The following is an 18,283-nucleotide window of genomic DNA, read 5'->3' as shown; positions in this document are numbered from 1 at the left end:
TTTTTATATGCTTGAAGAGTTTATAGATGTTTTATAGACATTCTCGTAATTCACTAAAGAGATATTAAACTTTTTCAGTTTTGCAACAAATATATGTATAATGCTTTATTTAAATGCATTTTGCTTTACTTAGAAAATAACTATTATTAATTCTTATATACTATCGATTAAAATATATTTTATTCCGCATCATAAACTATTCTTTGAATTCATTGCATGGAATGAAGCCAAAAATTTTTCCGAAAGAGCTTGGCACTACATTAACAACGACGCAGACGAGGCCTCTAGAAAAAGAACATTTATTTTGTGTTCGACATTTGCCCTTGAGTGGCAACTACTTTTGTGTTTATATTTTACTATTTTATTTTTTAATATGTTATAGTTTCGGTTTGAGCTAAATAAATTGTGACGCGCTCGTAACTAGCGCGAAACCTGAATTTGGCTTTGACAGTAAAGAATTAAATTTGTGATCGTTTACTGGAGCTGAATCTGAAGACAATTCCAAAAATATGTCGCTAATGGACAGAAATTTGGATATTGAAACGTGTAAGTAAATATTTTTGAGATCAGTATAAAATTCGAATTAATTGTATATTACTTTGTATATCTAATATTTATTAAATTAAGTTAATTGAAATAATTTTTATATAATTTCAGCTTTTTTGAGATGATATTTTAATATATTTTCAGATGATTACAACGGATGCCATAGTTTAACACCGCATGCCAAAAAGCTAAAATCCGCATCATTCTCAGCGAAAGTAAGTTCATAAATTTCGTCTGAAATTTGAATTTCATTTCAGAATTTAAAACTTCAAATGTAGCTCGGGGCTTCTGTTAGTTAATGATCAATATTATTCATTTATAATAAAAATTTTCCATTTAATTGCCTTCATGATGTTATAATTTCAAAAATACAGAGCTTTTTTAGGTTCTTTTGTGTCCAAACTGCTAATAATAATTTTATAAATTATTTGCATATATTTAAATATTATCAGGATTTTGGTTCACATAAATATGTCTTAAAGTAAATTTTCTTCTTATTTTTATGATTTTTTTTAACATAAGAAAGAATCATAGAAATAAGAAGAAAATCATATGTTCTGTGCTACAAAATGTTTTTTTTTCTTTTCCATTTCTTACTGTAAGGAATCTAATTTTTTAGTTTTTCATAAAATGCATGGCTAATTGGTGAATTACATTTTTATTCTTGTTTTATTGTGCAATAATTTCCATATATAATAAAATATGCCCTCTCTGATGTCATTGCATAGAACAACAAAAAATATAAAAAAATAATTTACTTTTTTTTTTTTTTTTACCATTATGAAGATGCTTTGGAAGATGCCTTATCCGAAAACCTTAAATGATTCAAGCCTTTTAGTAAATTTAGATATTTTTAGCAATAACTTTTTTCATCTTTCATAGATATCATAGTTTATAAAGTTTTCATTATATTTAATTTGCCCTGTTAATGTAATTTGTAGCTTTATTTTTCCATTTTTAAATCTTTGAATAGATAAAAATCATTGAATGAATATTCATATTTTTTAATGAATGTTGGTTTCTTTCTAGATTTTTTGTGACCCTGTGCATGGCCAGATTTCTTTACATCCAGCTTGTGTTGCCATAATTGATACACCTCAATTTCAAAGACTAAGAGCCATAAAACAAACTGGTTTTTTAGAATATGTTTATCCTGGTGCTACCCATAACAGATTTAGTCACAGCCTCGGGTTAGTGCATACACTGTTCATGTTTTTCATTTATATATATTTCTTATCAATTTTTTTTTCCTTCCTGGTATAGCTTTTTCTTGTATCCAAATTTGGATATAACTCTAAATATCAGTAAAGTTGATTTTGTGTTTGCCTTTATTATTAAAAGAACTCAATTATTTTAATAGCCATTTTTATTATTTCTAGTATTTTTTTCTTTTTTTTTCATTTTATTTCTAGTAATATTAGACTTGGTTTCTGCTATAAATTCTCATTTGAAACAAGAAGAATGAGAACTAGAAAATTAAAGATTTTTTTTATTGTGTTGAGCTATGTGATATGTTATCGAAAGTGAGCCTAATGCCAAATGTTATCTAATATTAGGCTGTAAAATATTTGTGATCCATTCTTGTTTTGAAAGAAAATATATTTTGTATTTCAGTATGGTGTCTAACATTAACAGAACTTTATTTCTTAGATATCAGATTGATATACATGGCCTAAATGGATGAAGAAAAATAATTTTTACTTCATCAAATTTATTTTTCTGTAAAATATAGCCTAAGACATAATTTTTCTTTAAAGGTGGTTGTGAGACAGCCTTCTATGTCTTCTAATTTTAATTTATCTAAAGATTTTTTTTGCTATCTTTTTTTCACCTTGCAAATAATCTGAAAAGTATTCATTATTAATTTTGATGCAAGTTTGGGGATGGATATATAGTATTGTGTTTTTCTTTGGATAATCAATGTTTAATCAAAATGACTTTTCAAGAATTCAGTTTCGAAATATTCCTCTGATGTTGAGTAAGCAAAGTCTACTTAATAAGTAAGATTTTTATTGTCCTTTCAAGAAGTGGTTTGAATTTGATTTTCATATCAATCCTTATTTCTCTGTAACATCATTTTCCATATACTTTAATTGAAAAGTGCCACCCTCTTTTCACTTTAAATTTTTCCTCACAAAAGTAGAGGCTCAAAAGTTTTTAATTTTTAAATTTGGCTGTAAATTTATCTTAAAAAGTAAATCTTGTTTGAAATTTTGGATTTTTGGATTCTATTAATACTGCTGTACCATTACTATATGTATTCTTTTTATTGACCACATTTGTTTGTGATAACATTTTTAATTATTAAAGTTTTAGTAATAGTATTTTATCATGTTTTATAAAAGTGAAATTAAAAAATACAAACATTTTAACTTTTCAGTTTTTTAAAATTAAGTATGAATTTTCAAATAAGTATTACTAGCTGATGATTTAATAGTTTGTCTCATTACTATAATCTTTCTCTCAGTGTGTTTTTATATTTACTTTCATGGAAGTGTGAAAATTAGCATTTTTGTGTTATTTCGCTTAGTATGGGTTTTTAATGAAAAAATAAATTTTAGTTTTAAATTAAAAAAAATAACCATCATGATCATCCAAAATTTATATTTTGTCAAATGATTTACATTATTTAATGTCCATGGAATAAAAAATATACCGTTAAAAAAATCTATATTAAAATTTTTTTGATTTCGAGTAAAAAGTTTGTAATTAACCTATATGATATTGTATACCACCAGTAAAAGTATGAAATAATGTAAACTGATAGCTCACCAAGCTCTATAGTTTAATTAGGAGAGCTATTTGAAGAATTTGAAAATATTCCATTCTTTGTTTTTAGAAATTTTTTAGAAATTTTGCATAGTATTGTATTAAATCTGATATTATTCCAAATTTATATGAATAATATATCTGTGTCAAATTTTATGAAAAGCTAACAGAGTAAAATACATTTGTGTGTGTGTTGATTTCATATGGAATGACTTTACTTTTTATGTTTAATTGAAAACATTTAAACCAGTATCAATCAGTTACAAAATTCAATGTAATATTCAAGTTTTTTTTAAATGAACAATTTGAATTAGCTCGAGCATTTTTATGTTTAGGAAATTTTGCTACCCCCTATTAAATCATAGAGATTGTGCCAGATGCTAATAAACTGATTTTAATTTTTTTTATTAATCAAATATTGAGATTTTAATTAGAGTGATTTTTTTTCTATGTATTTTATTTAGCGGAAATGACCCAAGTGTTGATAGTATCACACTTGGATTGATTTTACTCAATATTTATTTATTTATTAATTATTGATGAGGCTAATTTAAGTCTTATTACAAATTGCTAATGTTAAATAATCTTGATTGCATCACTAACTGTAAAGTTTTCTGTATATTTCCTTACATTTTATTTCAAATCTTTGAAATAAGAACCAGTTAGAATAGAATATTTTTATATTTTTATCAATATTTCTTATGGAGTTTATACATTTTAAGATATTTTCCATTAGGAGAAGCCTCTCTCCTTCCAGATAAAAATCTGCCAAATTTTAGTGATCAGTCTTTTAGAGATAAATGTTTGTTGTAACACGCAGTTATTTAAACTTCTTATAACTGGAGTCCTGCTAAAGAAAATGATCATTTGAATTTTTTAAGAAAGATAATTAAATAATTAATTAATTTATCTTGCTAATTTCTGGAAAGAGCAAGAATTTATTTTATTTTTTATGCTACAATATTAACTTTGAATATTTATGAATGACTAATTTCTACTCATTGATTATAACTTTAATATTGTAGTGTAGATGATCTTTCATGTAGAATGTATGTCATGAAATTTTTAAGTTACCTGTAAAAATTTTCTTTATTTTTTAATAATTAGGTTTTGATATGGTGTGAGTGCATTTGACATCAGCTTTTATACAAAATATTTATTAGTTTTCTAAATATCGTTTTAGCTTTTCTAATTTAGCTTCTCACTGAGCAGTAAAAGCAGTCTTTTTACATTCTTGAATAAGAAGTGTATAAAGAAAAATTCGACCTTAATTCTGGATCTCCATGTTTGACTTCTTGAAATCCAAATACAAGCTTCATTTATAAAATTATATCTGTCTGTCTGTTAGCTCAATGAGTGAAAATATTTGAATTAGAAGAATAAAATTTGGTGTGTAGTTCTGACACCAAATCAAAATTTGGCATCAAACTTTGAATCAAAATATTTAAGAGAATTCTGCTATCCATATGAACAGAATAACTCAAAAATGCAACATCGTATATATGTAAGCATTATTTTATGTGAAGCAGGATGCAGTTTTGACTGACAGAAAAGACTTTTTACATTTTTAAATTCTTTTTAATCCATCAGGAAAGCATAATTATTTACAAGCAGAGACGCGGATAAGGCAGCGCGGCACAAAACGGAAGTGAGGAAGAAGAGAGAAATAAATTATCCTTCGTCTTATATAACATGAGATTTTGATAGGAAAAATACTTTTTTACAGTGCTAATATATTATTAAGATTTCGATAGAGATTTCTGAAGCATGTCAGTCACAAGTAAAGGAAACACAGGTATCTTTTAAAAAGAATATGCTTACTGAACATTTTTTACCCCTTCACGCGGAGCATGAGAAGGTGTTGGCGTTTTGTCGATTCAGCAATTTTATAAATCTTCTCTTGAATTAATTAAGTAGAGAAAGTGGAATTGTATCGCAAAATAAGAGAATATTTTTAGACTGAAGATACTAGGGGCTAAATTAAGATAAAATCTTGGAAATTAATTAAATTGAAATTAGAGTTAAAATATCATTATATATATATAATATATTGATATTTTAAAAGCTAATTTAAATCTTAATTAATCTCTTAATTTTTATCTTAAATTACTCATGTTACTTCACCCTAAAGTGTTTTACTTATTTCCTGATCCAAACCCCACTTTATTATTTATTTCTAACGCATACTTTAGAAAGCTGATCACTACTACAAATTCTCATGCTCTGAGAGAAGGCATAAAAATATCCAACACCAATGCATTCACTTAAAAGATACCTAAGATTCTTTTTCTTAAGTCTATATGTATCAATGATATCTCTGTCAGAATCGCAGAGCAAAATTATTCAGAAAAAATTTACTTTTTCTCTTGTGTCGTAAAGTAAACAGATGTCTCTCTTTATTATAGATCTTTTTTCCCATGTGCAAATTAGGTCTACAGTGGAAAAATTAATAAAAGTTAAAAAAATTTAAAAAATCATGCAAAATTTGTCTTTCTTTCAGCCACATATCTGCCAAAATTATATTTACACACATGCGCTCTCACTCAAAACATGTGTGTGTGTTTTCTACGTGAAAAATGTATATAGAAATGATCTTGTTATAAAAAGGATGCATCTATATTGAAATTTGGATCCAGTCAATTAAAATAAATAAATAAATGAAATTCAAATCAATTTTCTGTATTATGCTACAAAATATATTATGTGATTTAATGTGGAAGTGTGTGGGTGGTGGAGGATGGTCCTTTTGCCATTGATTTTTCAGTGACTTTCAAATGTTTTCTACCTTTTTTTCTCATTTCCAGCTATATTTTCATGAGATTTAAAAAAAACAATAACATATATTTTTAAAAAAAACTATATATATTTTTTAATATATGAGAAAGTTGAGTGAAAAGCACTCTGCTAATTTATTTAATGAAATATATGTTTTAAAATTAGAAATTGCTTTTGGTGATTACGTATTTTTAATAGTTTGAAAAATTCATTTCTTTTTCTTTCTTATTGCTTTAAACTGCCCTTTGAATAATTATTTCTTATTTTTCTGATAAAGTGCATTACATTTTTATTTGAAACATAATATTATGTTTCATATCTTAAATATCTTATCATTTGGTGAAATTGATCATAGTAATACTAATTGAATATTTACAGAGTTTGCTACTTAGCAGGAAAATTTATTCAAGAACTAAGAGAACGTCAGCCAGAACTGTTAATAACTGATACTGATGTTCTTTGTGTTCAGTTGGCTGGTTTATGCCATGATTTGGGGCATGGACCTTTTTCGCATACTTGGGAAAGATATATTCATATGGCTACTTTGAAGAAAAATCTGAAGACTGCTTGGAAGGTAATTTTTGTTTCATTAAAATTATTATTGGCAATATTTGATCATGTGTTTATCTTATTCACTGCATGTAATTTATTTTATTATGAATTACATGCTATTCATTAACAATGCTAGTTTTCATGTTTTTATTTCAGTATTTTGATTATTATATATTTATTCTGTTATGGATATTGAATTAAATCATGAAAAGTTTTAGTATAAAATTTATTTTTTCTAAATTCAAATTAGCTTGAATTTCTAATTGTCAGATGTAGATATAATTTTTATTTCATATCGTATGTATTCTTTATTTGATTTTGTTTTATATCTTTGAGTATATTAAATTGTTAGAAAAATCAGAAGAAAATTAAATGTATAATATTTTAAGAAGTGATTAAAGTAATGATTATTTTTCTTAATTCCATAAATATTCTATCAACAAGCAATTCTAAAATAGAATATTCTGCTTTCATTTCTTTGAGAGCATCTAAATTTCAAATCCAATCTATTATCTGTTTGTAAAATATTTTATGCAATTCTGGGAAGTACTTATAATAATTAATAACATTTTTTATTATGTATTCCCTTTCCAGCATGAAATTGTGTCTATCAACATGCTAGATTATCTTATTGAGGATAATAACTTGCTACCACAATTAAAGAAGTTTGGAATTGGCTCCAAAGAAATAAACATTATCAAAGAATTTATACAAGGATCTCAGGTTTCTTATATTTTTATTAGAGTTCTGTTTTTGAGTATTAAAAATGTTAATATTTGTGCATAATTAATTAGTATTTCTTTTTTTGTAGCCAGTGGATGGCAGCAGAGCCTTTCTTTATCAGGTAAAAACAGTTAAAATAATTTTGTGAATAATGGAAATGATGCATGTTTATACCATAAATATTTATATATATTAAGATTATTGAGTGCAATTAGGAGAAATTAAGTTGCAACTAAGAAAATGGTCAAACGTATTTTTAAATGGGGAATCCAAACATTTATTTTGTATCCAAGTTTTCTATTTGAACTTCAGACAAAAACTACCAACTCCTAGTGACATATTGTTAAAGTTAAGCAATGTCATTATTGTGATGGACATTAAGGTAAAATAATACCATTTCAAGTTTGGTGATAATTTGGGTTGTGTTAACTTAAAAGTGCCATTTCGCTCTTCCAGCCTTTAATGACTTATCAAAAAGTGACTTATTTTCTAACTTTGAATTTCACAAGTTTTGTAAGTTAGTGATAATGTAATTTCAATTCTTTATTTAGAAAGTCAAGAGACAATTCCTTAGCATGCTTATGAAATTTTGTATTAAACACAGACTAAATATTATATATATATATATATATATATATATATATATATATATATATATATATATATATATATATATATATGAAAGAACATTTACTTTCCAGTTAGTTGTCGGTTTATCCTGTGAAAAATAGCTAGAAGTTTTATTTTATATATTAACACATATGTTTTTTTTTCACAGTCTCATAAGCAACTAAAATTTTATACCTAATTTTAAATTATTTAATGTAGAATATTAAATTTAATCTTTTTGAAGTCAGCAATCTTCTTCATACATTAATAAAGATGTGCTAAATATTTATATTATCTAATTAATGACTAACTTTCAATTCAAAGATATTAATAAGCATGAAGGTACAGTCTACTTGTATCATTTCTAAATGACATTTATGTGACAATGCAGATATTTAACTAATTCTTAATAAATATAAGGACTAAATTTAATTTTAAACATTTAATATAAAATGAATTTTTAAAATTTTTTTTACATGTATGAATAAATGTTTCATAACTGTAAAGTATTATAATTTTTTAAAATTATTTATCAGATGCAGATTTTTTTCTTCGAATTTCATATGTTTTGTTTATTTTATAAGATAGCTGTCTAACATATTTTTTAAATTTTAACTAAAATTTAACTCACATTTCTTTTTCAGATTGTGAATAACGATGACTCTGGATTAGATGTTGACAAGTGGGATTATTTCTTGCGTGACTGCCATTATCTTGGTCTACCTTGTAGTTTCGAATACGAACGGCTTATACAGTTTGCAAAAGTGTTCATGGTAGACGGAAAAAGCCAGATTTGTTTCAGAGACAAAGTAAGAATCTTGTATGGCAGTAATAAATTGATTTTTATATTGATTTTGTATAAATTAGTAACTTTGTATGTTGTTTGTAGGTACTCGAAAGTGTTTACAATGTTTTCCGTACAAGGAGTAACTTGCATCGTTTGGCCTATCAGCACAAAGTGTGCATGATCACTGAGAGAATGTAAGATTTTTTATAGTTTTATTTTCTATGGTTATCAAAAGACTTCAAAAAACTATTCATTTATTTAGATTTTGTATCATTTTATAAATTTCTATGCTTTATAATTACAGAGTCCTGTTCTGTGTTTTTCAAACTTTCCGCTTGCAGTTAGTTACTGTATATCATCTTACTTCCTTAATGTTTCAATATAGAAAAATATTGTTTATTTTAACATATTAACAAATGTGAAATTCTTTAAGTATAATATTTATTTAAAATAATCTAAAAGATGAATTATGACTTACCAGATGAATTGAAACAATTTTTTTCTTCAGAAATTGTTTATAAGTTATTAAATTTCCAATCCTTTACTTTAATTAATTCATTTTTCTTTCACACATTTTCAAAATACTTTTAATAAGAGTTTTCTAACTCTTCTAATAAATTAAAATTAATAATAATTATATGTTTGTAAAAAAATGATGTTTCGATCATAGTTATGTCTATTCCTTTGGTTTTTCAGGTTTCTTGATGCATTCCTAATTGTAGATGGCAAATGTTCTGGCCCAACAGGGTATGCTTATTAAATTTTGTTTTAGTTAAATGATAAAATTTTATTTTACAATTGAATGCAGCATTGAAGTTCCCAGTAATTGGTTAAAATTATGTAGATTTATTCAATATTCACAAATGAGTTGCAAATTTTCTTTTAAATAATTTCTGTTCTTGAAAGATTTTATAATTGCAAAATTTCATCATCATATAAGAAACAATTTTGAGGCAGTAATATACCTGCAGACCATTTTGTAATTGTTTACAGATGCGATCAAAGGGATAATATTGGCTGTAAATAAAGAATATAGTTGTAAAACTAATTTCGTTATAATTCCATATAATAATTAGTGATATGCAATAGTTTCCTGTTTGTTCAATGACCATGATTTATTTATGTGCACTTACAGAAACTTTTTTTTGTGGCTATTATATAAAATTCAGGAAAATTTCCTCTTTAAAGAAAATTGTGTGCAAATATATATTGCAAACTGCAACTTTAATGTTGTTAAAATTTATTTTTGCAAAAGATATTTACTCTGTTCAGTTATTTTTATAATTGCATAAATACTAATTGATTCAGAAAAAAAACTTGATTTTAAAGTGATGAAATGACAGATGAATGCAAATTTATATATTATTTACATTCTTTCAAGTATGTCTGGCACTTGGGAGATTTCTTTATTTCAATACAATTAATTTGTTTCATGCTTTTTCAAAAACTTTTTAGTTCTTTGTGGATCATCAGATTATTCAGAATTTCTGTCAATTGTCTGAGATATGCAATATAATAAATTGAAATTTTGAAGTAAAGAAAAGAATACGAATTTGATGATACACACAGAATAAATTAACATTTGAATATATACATGCTATCACCATTGCATGGAATTCATTTATACTATAGATATATGATATCATATGTAAAATTAAGAACATTTTTTAGTTTTGATGATGATTATCAGGTTTATATGCAGGACTGATTGCTTTCAATTCAAAAATCAAATTGCTTTCATTCTTGTCTTTTATTAACACATAGGCCATAATTTTTTAATCTCTTGTACTGTCAAAAATTCAAATGTATATATAAAAGTAGACTATTCATTAAGTTTTTTAAAAACTTATAATTTATAAGTCATGAATCTACAAATTTTACTTTTGAGATTTGGGAATCTACATGTGAAACTGCTGCAAAACTTTAATGTATTAATTAAAAAATATTGTTTTTCATTTATTTTAGTGTTATAAATGTAGATATTCAGCTTCATTTCAAAATTCATTATGGCAATAGGACATTATTTCATTTGTGTAAAATAAATTTTTGGCATGTGGAAGGCCAAATAAAATGTTATTTACCAAAAAGAATAATTCTCATGTAACAAAAAATTATTCGTCTGTAATTTATATATTTTTAAAATTTATCAACATTGTTTTTGTTAGAATCCTAAATGAGGATTTAAAATCCATAAATTGGATTTTAAAGCTGTTCAGCAAAAATATAGTTTGAGCTTCAGTGCAGTGAATTTGAATCCTTTATATGTAGAAAAATGTGAATACATTGTATTTTTCTGAATAACAGTTGCTCCAGAGTATCAAATTATCTTTGCCAAAAATATTTTGATTATAATGGTAAATAAACATCTGTTATCTAGCAAAAAATTTTTTTGACTAACTAGCTGACATAATCTATGTGGTTTTGAATAAAATTTATTTAATTTTACTAGAAGTTCATTTTTCATCATTTAATTATCAAAAACTTTTGTTAAAACATTTTTCTGCTTATGAGAACAAAATTTGTTCTTATAATGCTATAAATATTTATGACAGAGAGGGAAGTTATTACATAGGAAATCAACTATTGAAAATTTATATTTGTGTAAATTCTATTTGTGGAAGAACAAAAACATTAATATTGAAATTTATTGGAATCTCCACATATCAATAAACAAGCACTTTATTTGTAATAAGAAAGTTTTTTTTAATGTAAAATATTATTATCATATAAAACCTTTCTTTTGCCTGCAACTTTTCTTTAAATTAAAATAAGAAGGTATGTTGCAGCAAAGGGGTTTAATATCTTGCAACTTCTTGAAATATTTTGAATTGCTATTAGCAATATTTTTAAATATATTTATGTTTCTAATGTGGAATAAATTTGTGATTCAAATGTGGAATATGAAGGCAGTCATTTCCATTTGTAAATTTCAGTCCCCATCTAGCATTCAAAACAAGTAGTCATTAAAATTAAGATTTGAATCAATTTTTAAATCACAAGAAACCTTTAAAATTATTTTTAAGTTAAAGGAAATAATTCAACGTAAAGAAACTTTCTTTAACCTGATTGTTTGCCATGACTCATGTAAGCTAGATTTTTTTATGTTTTGGCTATTTTAAATCCAATTACTAAATAAATTTTGAACAATGCTGTAGTGTGCCACAAAACAGTAAAACAGTGTGCACAAAGGATATATAAATTTTATTTAATCAAAAATTTATTTTTTATTTTATTATTCTCAAAATCTTTTGTATGACTCAATGGAGATATAAAAAAAAGGCAATTTCAGTTTTATTTATATAGATTAAAAACTATTAATAGTATATTCATGCATTTCTAGCCAATTTTCATAGTATGTATTATAGTGCCAAGCAGTTGTATATTTTTAAAATGCTAATTTATGAATCATTAAAGGCAAATATTCTTGCATTTTAATAGAAATGTAATTCTTTACAGGGAAACACTTCACTTCTGGGACTGGAGCATGTCTGCTGCATATTCACAAGGAGAAAATCTGAAAAAGGCTTTAGATCGTTATTGCACATTAACCGACAGTGTTATATTTTTCTGTCTAAAATATGCCTCTCAGCCAGATGTCAAAAAGGCTGCAGATATTGTGAAAGCCATTGAGAAACGCTCATCAAAAGCAAATGGCTTTTATCAACATGTAGGGCTGAAAATACTCCCATATTTTGTTTCTGAAGTGAGTAAATTTAAAGTTTCTTTAAAAAATTAAAACTAACTTCGTTCTTTTTCCTGTTAAAAATTCAAATGTTTTGTCATGTTTTAGACATGTATTTAAAATAACCTTTAATGATTTTTTAATGCTTGTGGATATTAATTATGAAGGATAAATCTCTCACACTTATAACAGAGAGTTTTCCTTCATTGTTATTTTAAAACATAACATTACAAGCATTTATTATAACTTCTCTAATATTCAACAAAATGTGTAAATCATCTATAAATTTATTGTGGGATACTTGTATACATTTATATAAATACATTTAACACAGCTATATATTGAGTTGCATTTTTCAGGATTAACCCTTTCTAGGGTTGTGGGAAGTATGCTTCCCACCAAATTTATCAATCTTCGTATGAAATTATGTAGGTTGGCATAAGTTCTGACAAATTTTTTTAGTATGTCAGAAACTTAGATGCTTCAGTTATTTATCTCGCTCAAAATGATGTGTCTTGATTTGTTACTTAATTATTAATGAACCAAATTAATTAATTAATCAAATTAAATTTATCTAATAAGCTAAATGAATCCCTTTTCTTATTCTAATTTCAAGCCTAAAAATATTTTAACATAATATGACTAGAAAAAAATGGCCCTTTAAAGGGGATGCAATGCATGTTTAAATGGTGCAATGAAATGCTGTTCTTTTGCTTTTTACATAAATACTCTAGAAAATATATATGCTATATAGAAAACATATGTATTACATAAAGATATAATGTGAAATAAATGATTTTTGATACTGTAGAGTCTTGAAAGAATTTGCATTCATTTAAAAATAGCCATATCTCTGTTTATTGATAATTTGATTGATTAAGAGGAAATTAGAAAACAGTTTATGACATTATTTCAGCAAGTCTGAACCATGATTACTAGAGAGAAAAGATATATATCTTCATTGCTAAGAATAGGAATCAGAAAGAGGAAAAAAAGCCAGTTCATGGCTTTTAACAGTTTAGAAAGGGATTTCCCATTTTTAGAAGTGATGTTGGTACTAAAACTAAGTATTGATAGGGTAGCAGTTTAAGACATTTAAAGTTATGCTATTGCATCCTTATAGGCATGGGTGTGCCAAACAATTGAAAAGTTACAGTATTTTTAAATTTGATTTAATTTGGTAGGAAATAATTTCATGAAAATGGCCAAAATGTGCATGTTACATTAATACTTTGAAATGCTTTTTGTGTCATTTTGAAAAAATGTTTTTTGCAGAAAGAAAAAAAAAAAAAGATTTGTTTATTTGGCATTTTTTAGTATTTAAGTTTGAAATACTTGTTAATCTTCAGTAATCAGAAACTGAAAGAAAAATTTTAACACTGAATCGGATTTAAAATTCATGCAAGTATTCTAGAAATAAAATGTCATATGTTCTTTAAAAAAGGTTTAGAAAAAAGAATTTAGTTCTTTTTTAGCAGTTTTTTATCAGTAGAAGGATAGTGCTTCATAAATCTCAATCTGTAACTAAACTCATATGACTTTGAGATGAACCATTTAATGAATGAGTTTATTTGAATATGTTTATATGACATGGTAATAAGACATTAGATTTGTATGGCCTGAAAGTTTGCATTTCTCTGTATGATTGTTGACATTTGAACTGTAATATTCAGCAACTCGCATATCTTCATGAGAATTCTCAGAACTCTTAGAAGGGCTGAAATTGGAATCTCTCTTAGCAGTGTAACCCTAAGATTTGTGTACAGCATTCTTATTTTCATTGTACATAATATGGTGGTACAAATAGTGTATAACAGCTTATCTATACTTCTACTCCTCAGAATATATATTTATTGAAATGAGATCGAATTTGTTCTGGTACAAATTAAGACCTCAATTATTTGGGGTCATTTTTCATTGTTCTTGATTATTTCATCTTATATTAAAACCTTTTCAATTGCATTCATTTTTATTTTAGTTATAATTTGATATTTATTAGCTAACTGACAGAACTTGATCAGTAAATTATTGACAGGACTTACTTCCCCAAATGTTAAATATATCATTCTTATGTTATTTTTCATATTTTAATTTTTTTTTCAGGCTGACATTGCAAATGGATTTTGTCAGTTGTTACCAGCAGCCAATGAAAGGGTCTTATCTTTGTTTATTAACGGTGGTACAATAGAAAAAAACATAGAGCCAGTGAATTCAGATGATATTTGTATTTGTGTAAGTTATCATCATTTATCTTGTGAATTTATTAAATGATTTTTTATTGACTTGTAAACTGTATTACAAAAAAATCGAATGTGCTTAATGTGTAATGAGCATTATTTTTAAAATATTGAATTTTTATTAATTTGTAAGATACTGAAACTAATTTCCATATTATAGTACTAATTTCCAGTTTCTTTATGATAATTTTTATGCATTAATTTTGAGAAACCATTGTAATTAACTGCATAGATTCTTGTAAATATCTATAAATATTTGATTTTTTTTTAAGTAGGTTTACTTGCAGTAGGCCAAAATAGCAATAGAATAACTAAGTTTATAAATATAATTCAGTTTATAACTATTAGAATGTATAATCAAAAGCTTATATAATTGTAAGCTTGTGTTTCCATAACAAGATGTGTAAGAAAGAATGTTTTTTTTAAAGACAACATTAGAAAAAAGTTAATAATCAAATTTTGTTTTTCCTGGCAAAGATTAAAAAAAAAAAAAAAAAAAAAATTCAATTGTCTATTAAGTTATTAATTTAATCTAATCCATTACCTCAGAAATTTTTTTTGTAGTAAAATGTTTTCAAACCCTGACAATCATTAAAGGGAGTATTAATGACTTGATTTATTAAAAATTTTGAATATCAGTGAATATTAGTGTTCTGTTATACTTTTGCTTTTGGTATAAAAATCTTTACTATTCTTGTTTCTTTAAAATCTAATTCTTTTGTCTAAATTATTTGAATAAATTTACTTTTTCACGAAATGCATGCTGAGCTGTTTTGAACTCTACATTTGGTTTAAATCTTTTCAGAATTTATGAAATTTTATTGGAAGAGCGTAATGAAACGAGTATGAAAGGGTAAACGAGTATGTTAATAGGTTTAAATTGAAATTTACTCATTGTAGAAAGATTTACCTTTCTTTTCCATTTCCCCTCCCACACACAATTGAAATGATAATAAGTTGAATGATTTTACCTAATTTCAGTTATTTGCTTCAAAGTAATGGACTTGCTTTGAAACCAATTTATTGATGCATTTTGTGTTTAAATTGAGATTATGTTTGATTAAATAATAAATTATGATGTTGATTTACATGATTAGATATATTTATGAATAAAACTGAAATTCTACTTTATGATTTTTTTTTTCACCTAACTTTTTTTAGTTTAGTAGAGGTTGACAAGGAGTCTTTCAGATGTATATGTTGCTTTTGTTCAATTATAATAAGTCATTCAAAAGAGCTTATTATCATTTACCTATTTCATAATTTTATATTATGAATTGTTTGATTACAATTTTAAAATTAATAACATAATTTTATTCATTCATTATGCCACTATCAGTTATCTTTTCTTCAGCATATGAATTTTTTTATTAACATGGTTGCACGTTGGGAGCACCCTAATCTTTGGGGACAAGATGTTTCCATAATGGTAGTCAGTACTTGCTGCCCTAGTGAGTATAATAATGATTTGGAATTGGTTATACCTTTGGAATAATGGGGCTTGTCTCCTAAGGAAGTCTGGTAAGGACTTTTAAGACTCAACCAATGCTGCTGTGCCTTCCAGATCATTCAGTTGTTCTGAATGCCTAACAGCATGTTTAAAGTTTTTTAAAGTTTACAAATATGTTTTAATAGAAAAAAAAGAATATGAAATTATGCATAACATAATCAATAAATGAGCTAGTTGTCAAAGAAGGCGAATATGCAACAGAACTATTTAAAATTTTGCTATTAATTTTTTATTTACAGAATAGGTAATTTATATTCCTACAAAAATGTTTGATAGGTAAATTTATCTTTAAATATAATGTTTATTAACTGATCATTTACTGTATATAAAATTAATATTATGTTTGCAATAAAAGTAACTACATATTTTACTAAGAAATTAAAAAAATTTAGGTGGTTCCTGTGAATTGGGGCAAGGGTGACAAAAATCCAGTGGAATCGGTGCTTTTTTACTCAAAAGATTCTGTCTTCACTAATCACTCCTCAGACATATCTCAAGTCTCAGCCATGCTACCGAAATCTTTTCAGGAAATACAAGTTCATGTTCTATGCCGCCGCAGTGATGATTATGCTTCTCAAGTTGCCAGGTGGTGTTTTGAGAACTATTGGGATGCCTCACCCATAAAGAGAACCGCAAATTCTCTGAAAAACAATTGTCATTTATGATGAGCTTTTTGATTGTTATATATATTTATTTATTTTATAAGATAGGTGGTATTGTATAAGAAAGGAGTGATATATTATTATTTATTAAAATTAATATATTTTTTTGTTATTTGTTTTAAAGAATCATATTAAATTTCAATTTTTTGCAAATATTATGCAAATTATATTGTTTTATTTATAGTCAATTATGCTATTATAGAAATTATAAAATTTGATGTTAGGTAAGAAATTTTCTTAGTAAAAATGAACAAAGTATGTTTAAGTAAACATAGATTAAAATATGAAATGCATAAGAGTTAGTATTGTTTTCACAATCAAATATTAAATTATTATTATTATTTCAAATTACTGTTTCAAAAAATTAAAGATAATTATTGAGATTTTACTTTGTTAATATTTTTAATAACATGAAATAATAACAATAATTAAAATGAGGTAAAACTAAATCATATTTGCATCATGTAAATATATTCAGATATTTTTTAGTTACTAATTTCTTCATATTCTGAGGTTTTATGATATATTCATTTAAGTTATGCATTCATTCATCATGCATTCATTTAAGTGTTCCAACAACATTCTTAATTTGAATTAACTTATATAGAATAGGGACAAAATGAGTAAAAAAATCTTATCTTTCTTAAACTTTCAAAAGATTTTATCCATTTTTAAAACACCATCATATGAGTTCCATTTTATTGGTTCAAGTAAAAAGTGCATTTTATAAATTATATTTCCTGATTGTATTATATTTGTGTTGTGATGTTATTTAAGAATGTCATTAACTTTTTATTCATATATACATTATAAATTTCATTATTCATCCAGAACTTTATTTTTAGTTTATAATTAACTAAGATGCTTACTTTACATTTTAAGTAACATAAATTTAATAAATCATTATTTACAAAATTCTTGAAATCTTTCACATTTTAAGATCAATATAGAAGTGTCATTTAAATTATTGAGGCTGATAGTAAAAGAAAGACTGTTTATTATTGTAAAGTAGTATCGATACCACTTTTATATTCTGTACTCCATCAGTATTATTATTACTTATTCAAGTATTATTACAATTGTTGTCTATAAAAAAAAATTATTGTTAAATAGAAAATTATTTTTGTTTCATTTTTACTTTATAAATTTAAAGAAATGAACATCATAGAAATTTTTTTTCAATAAAATGTAAGTATATACTTAATTTTGATGAGACAGTTTTATAAATAATGAAGGTTAGATAATGCAAAATAGTTTTAACTGGATTTTACATAATACCGATTTCAAGTAATTTTCTAGTAATAATCTAATAGATCTAATAATTTATATAATATATATAAGTAGTAAATCTATTAAAAAAATTCATTATCAATTATTTTTTAATTTTTGATTTATTAATTTTCCCTTTATATATATATATATATATGTATC

At 25.1% G+C, this 18,283-nt stretch overlaps 1 protein-coding gene and 1 long non-coding RNA gene across 2 annotated transcripts in view; one reads left to right on the top strand and one right to left on the bottom strand.

Moving 5' to 3' along the window:
• Positions 1–327: 327 nt before the first annotated feature.
• LOC129966699 (deoxynucleoside triphosphate triphosphohydrolase SAMHD1-like) lies at positions 328–17,078 on the top strand. The gene is made up of 12 exons (XM_056081219.1): positions 328–546; positions 691–761; positions 1,576–1,736; positions 6,469–6,664; positions 7,237–7,365; positions 7,454–7,486; positions 8,619–8,783; positions 8,864–8,955; positions 9,458–9,508; positions 12,218–12,464; positions 14,547–14,675; positions 16,583–17,078. Exons 1-12 carry the CDS (start codon positions 510–512, stop codon positions 16,853–16,855), a joined length of 1,584 nt encoding a protein of 527 aa, XP_055937194.1. The 5' UTR covers positions 328–509; the 3' UTR covers positions 16,856–17,078.
• LOC129966702 (uncharacterized) overlaps positions 16,699–18,283 on the bottom strand; it is a 133,722-nt gene continuing 132,137 nt past the window's right edge. The window contains exon 3 of the long non-coding RNA XR_008784289.1: positions 16,699–16,831. This is a non-coding gene — a long non-coding RNA (uncharacterized LOC129966702). The remainder of the gene's footprint in view (positions 16,832–18,283) is intronic.

This window comes from Argiope bruennichi, chromosome 4 (genome assembly GCF_947563725.1).
Source record: "Argiope bruennichi chromosome 4, qqArgBrue1.1, whole genome shotgun sequence".
In the NCBI taxonomy this organism is placed as follows: domain Eukaryota; kingdom Metazoa; phylum Arthropoda; class Arachnida; order Araneae; family Araneidae; genus Argiope; species Argiope bruennichi.
The sequence above is the reverse complement of the archived record's forward strand: the minus strand, read 5'-3'. Positions and strand labels throughout refer to the sequence as shown.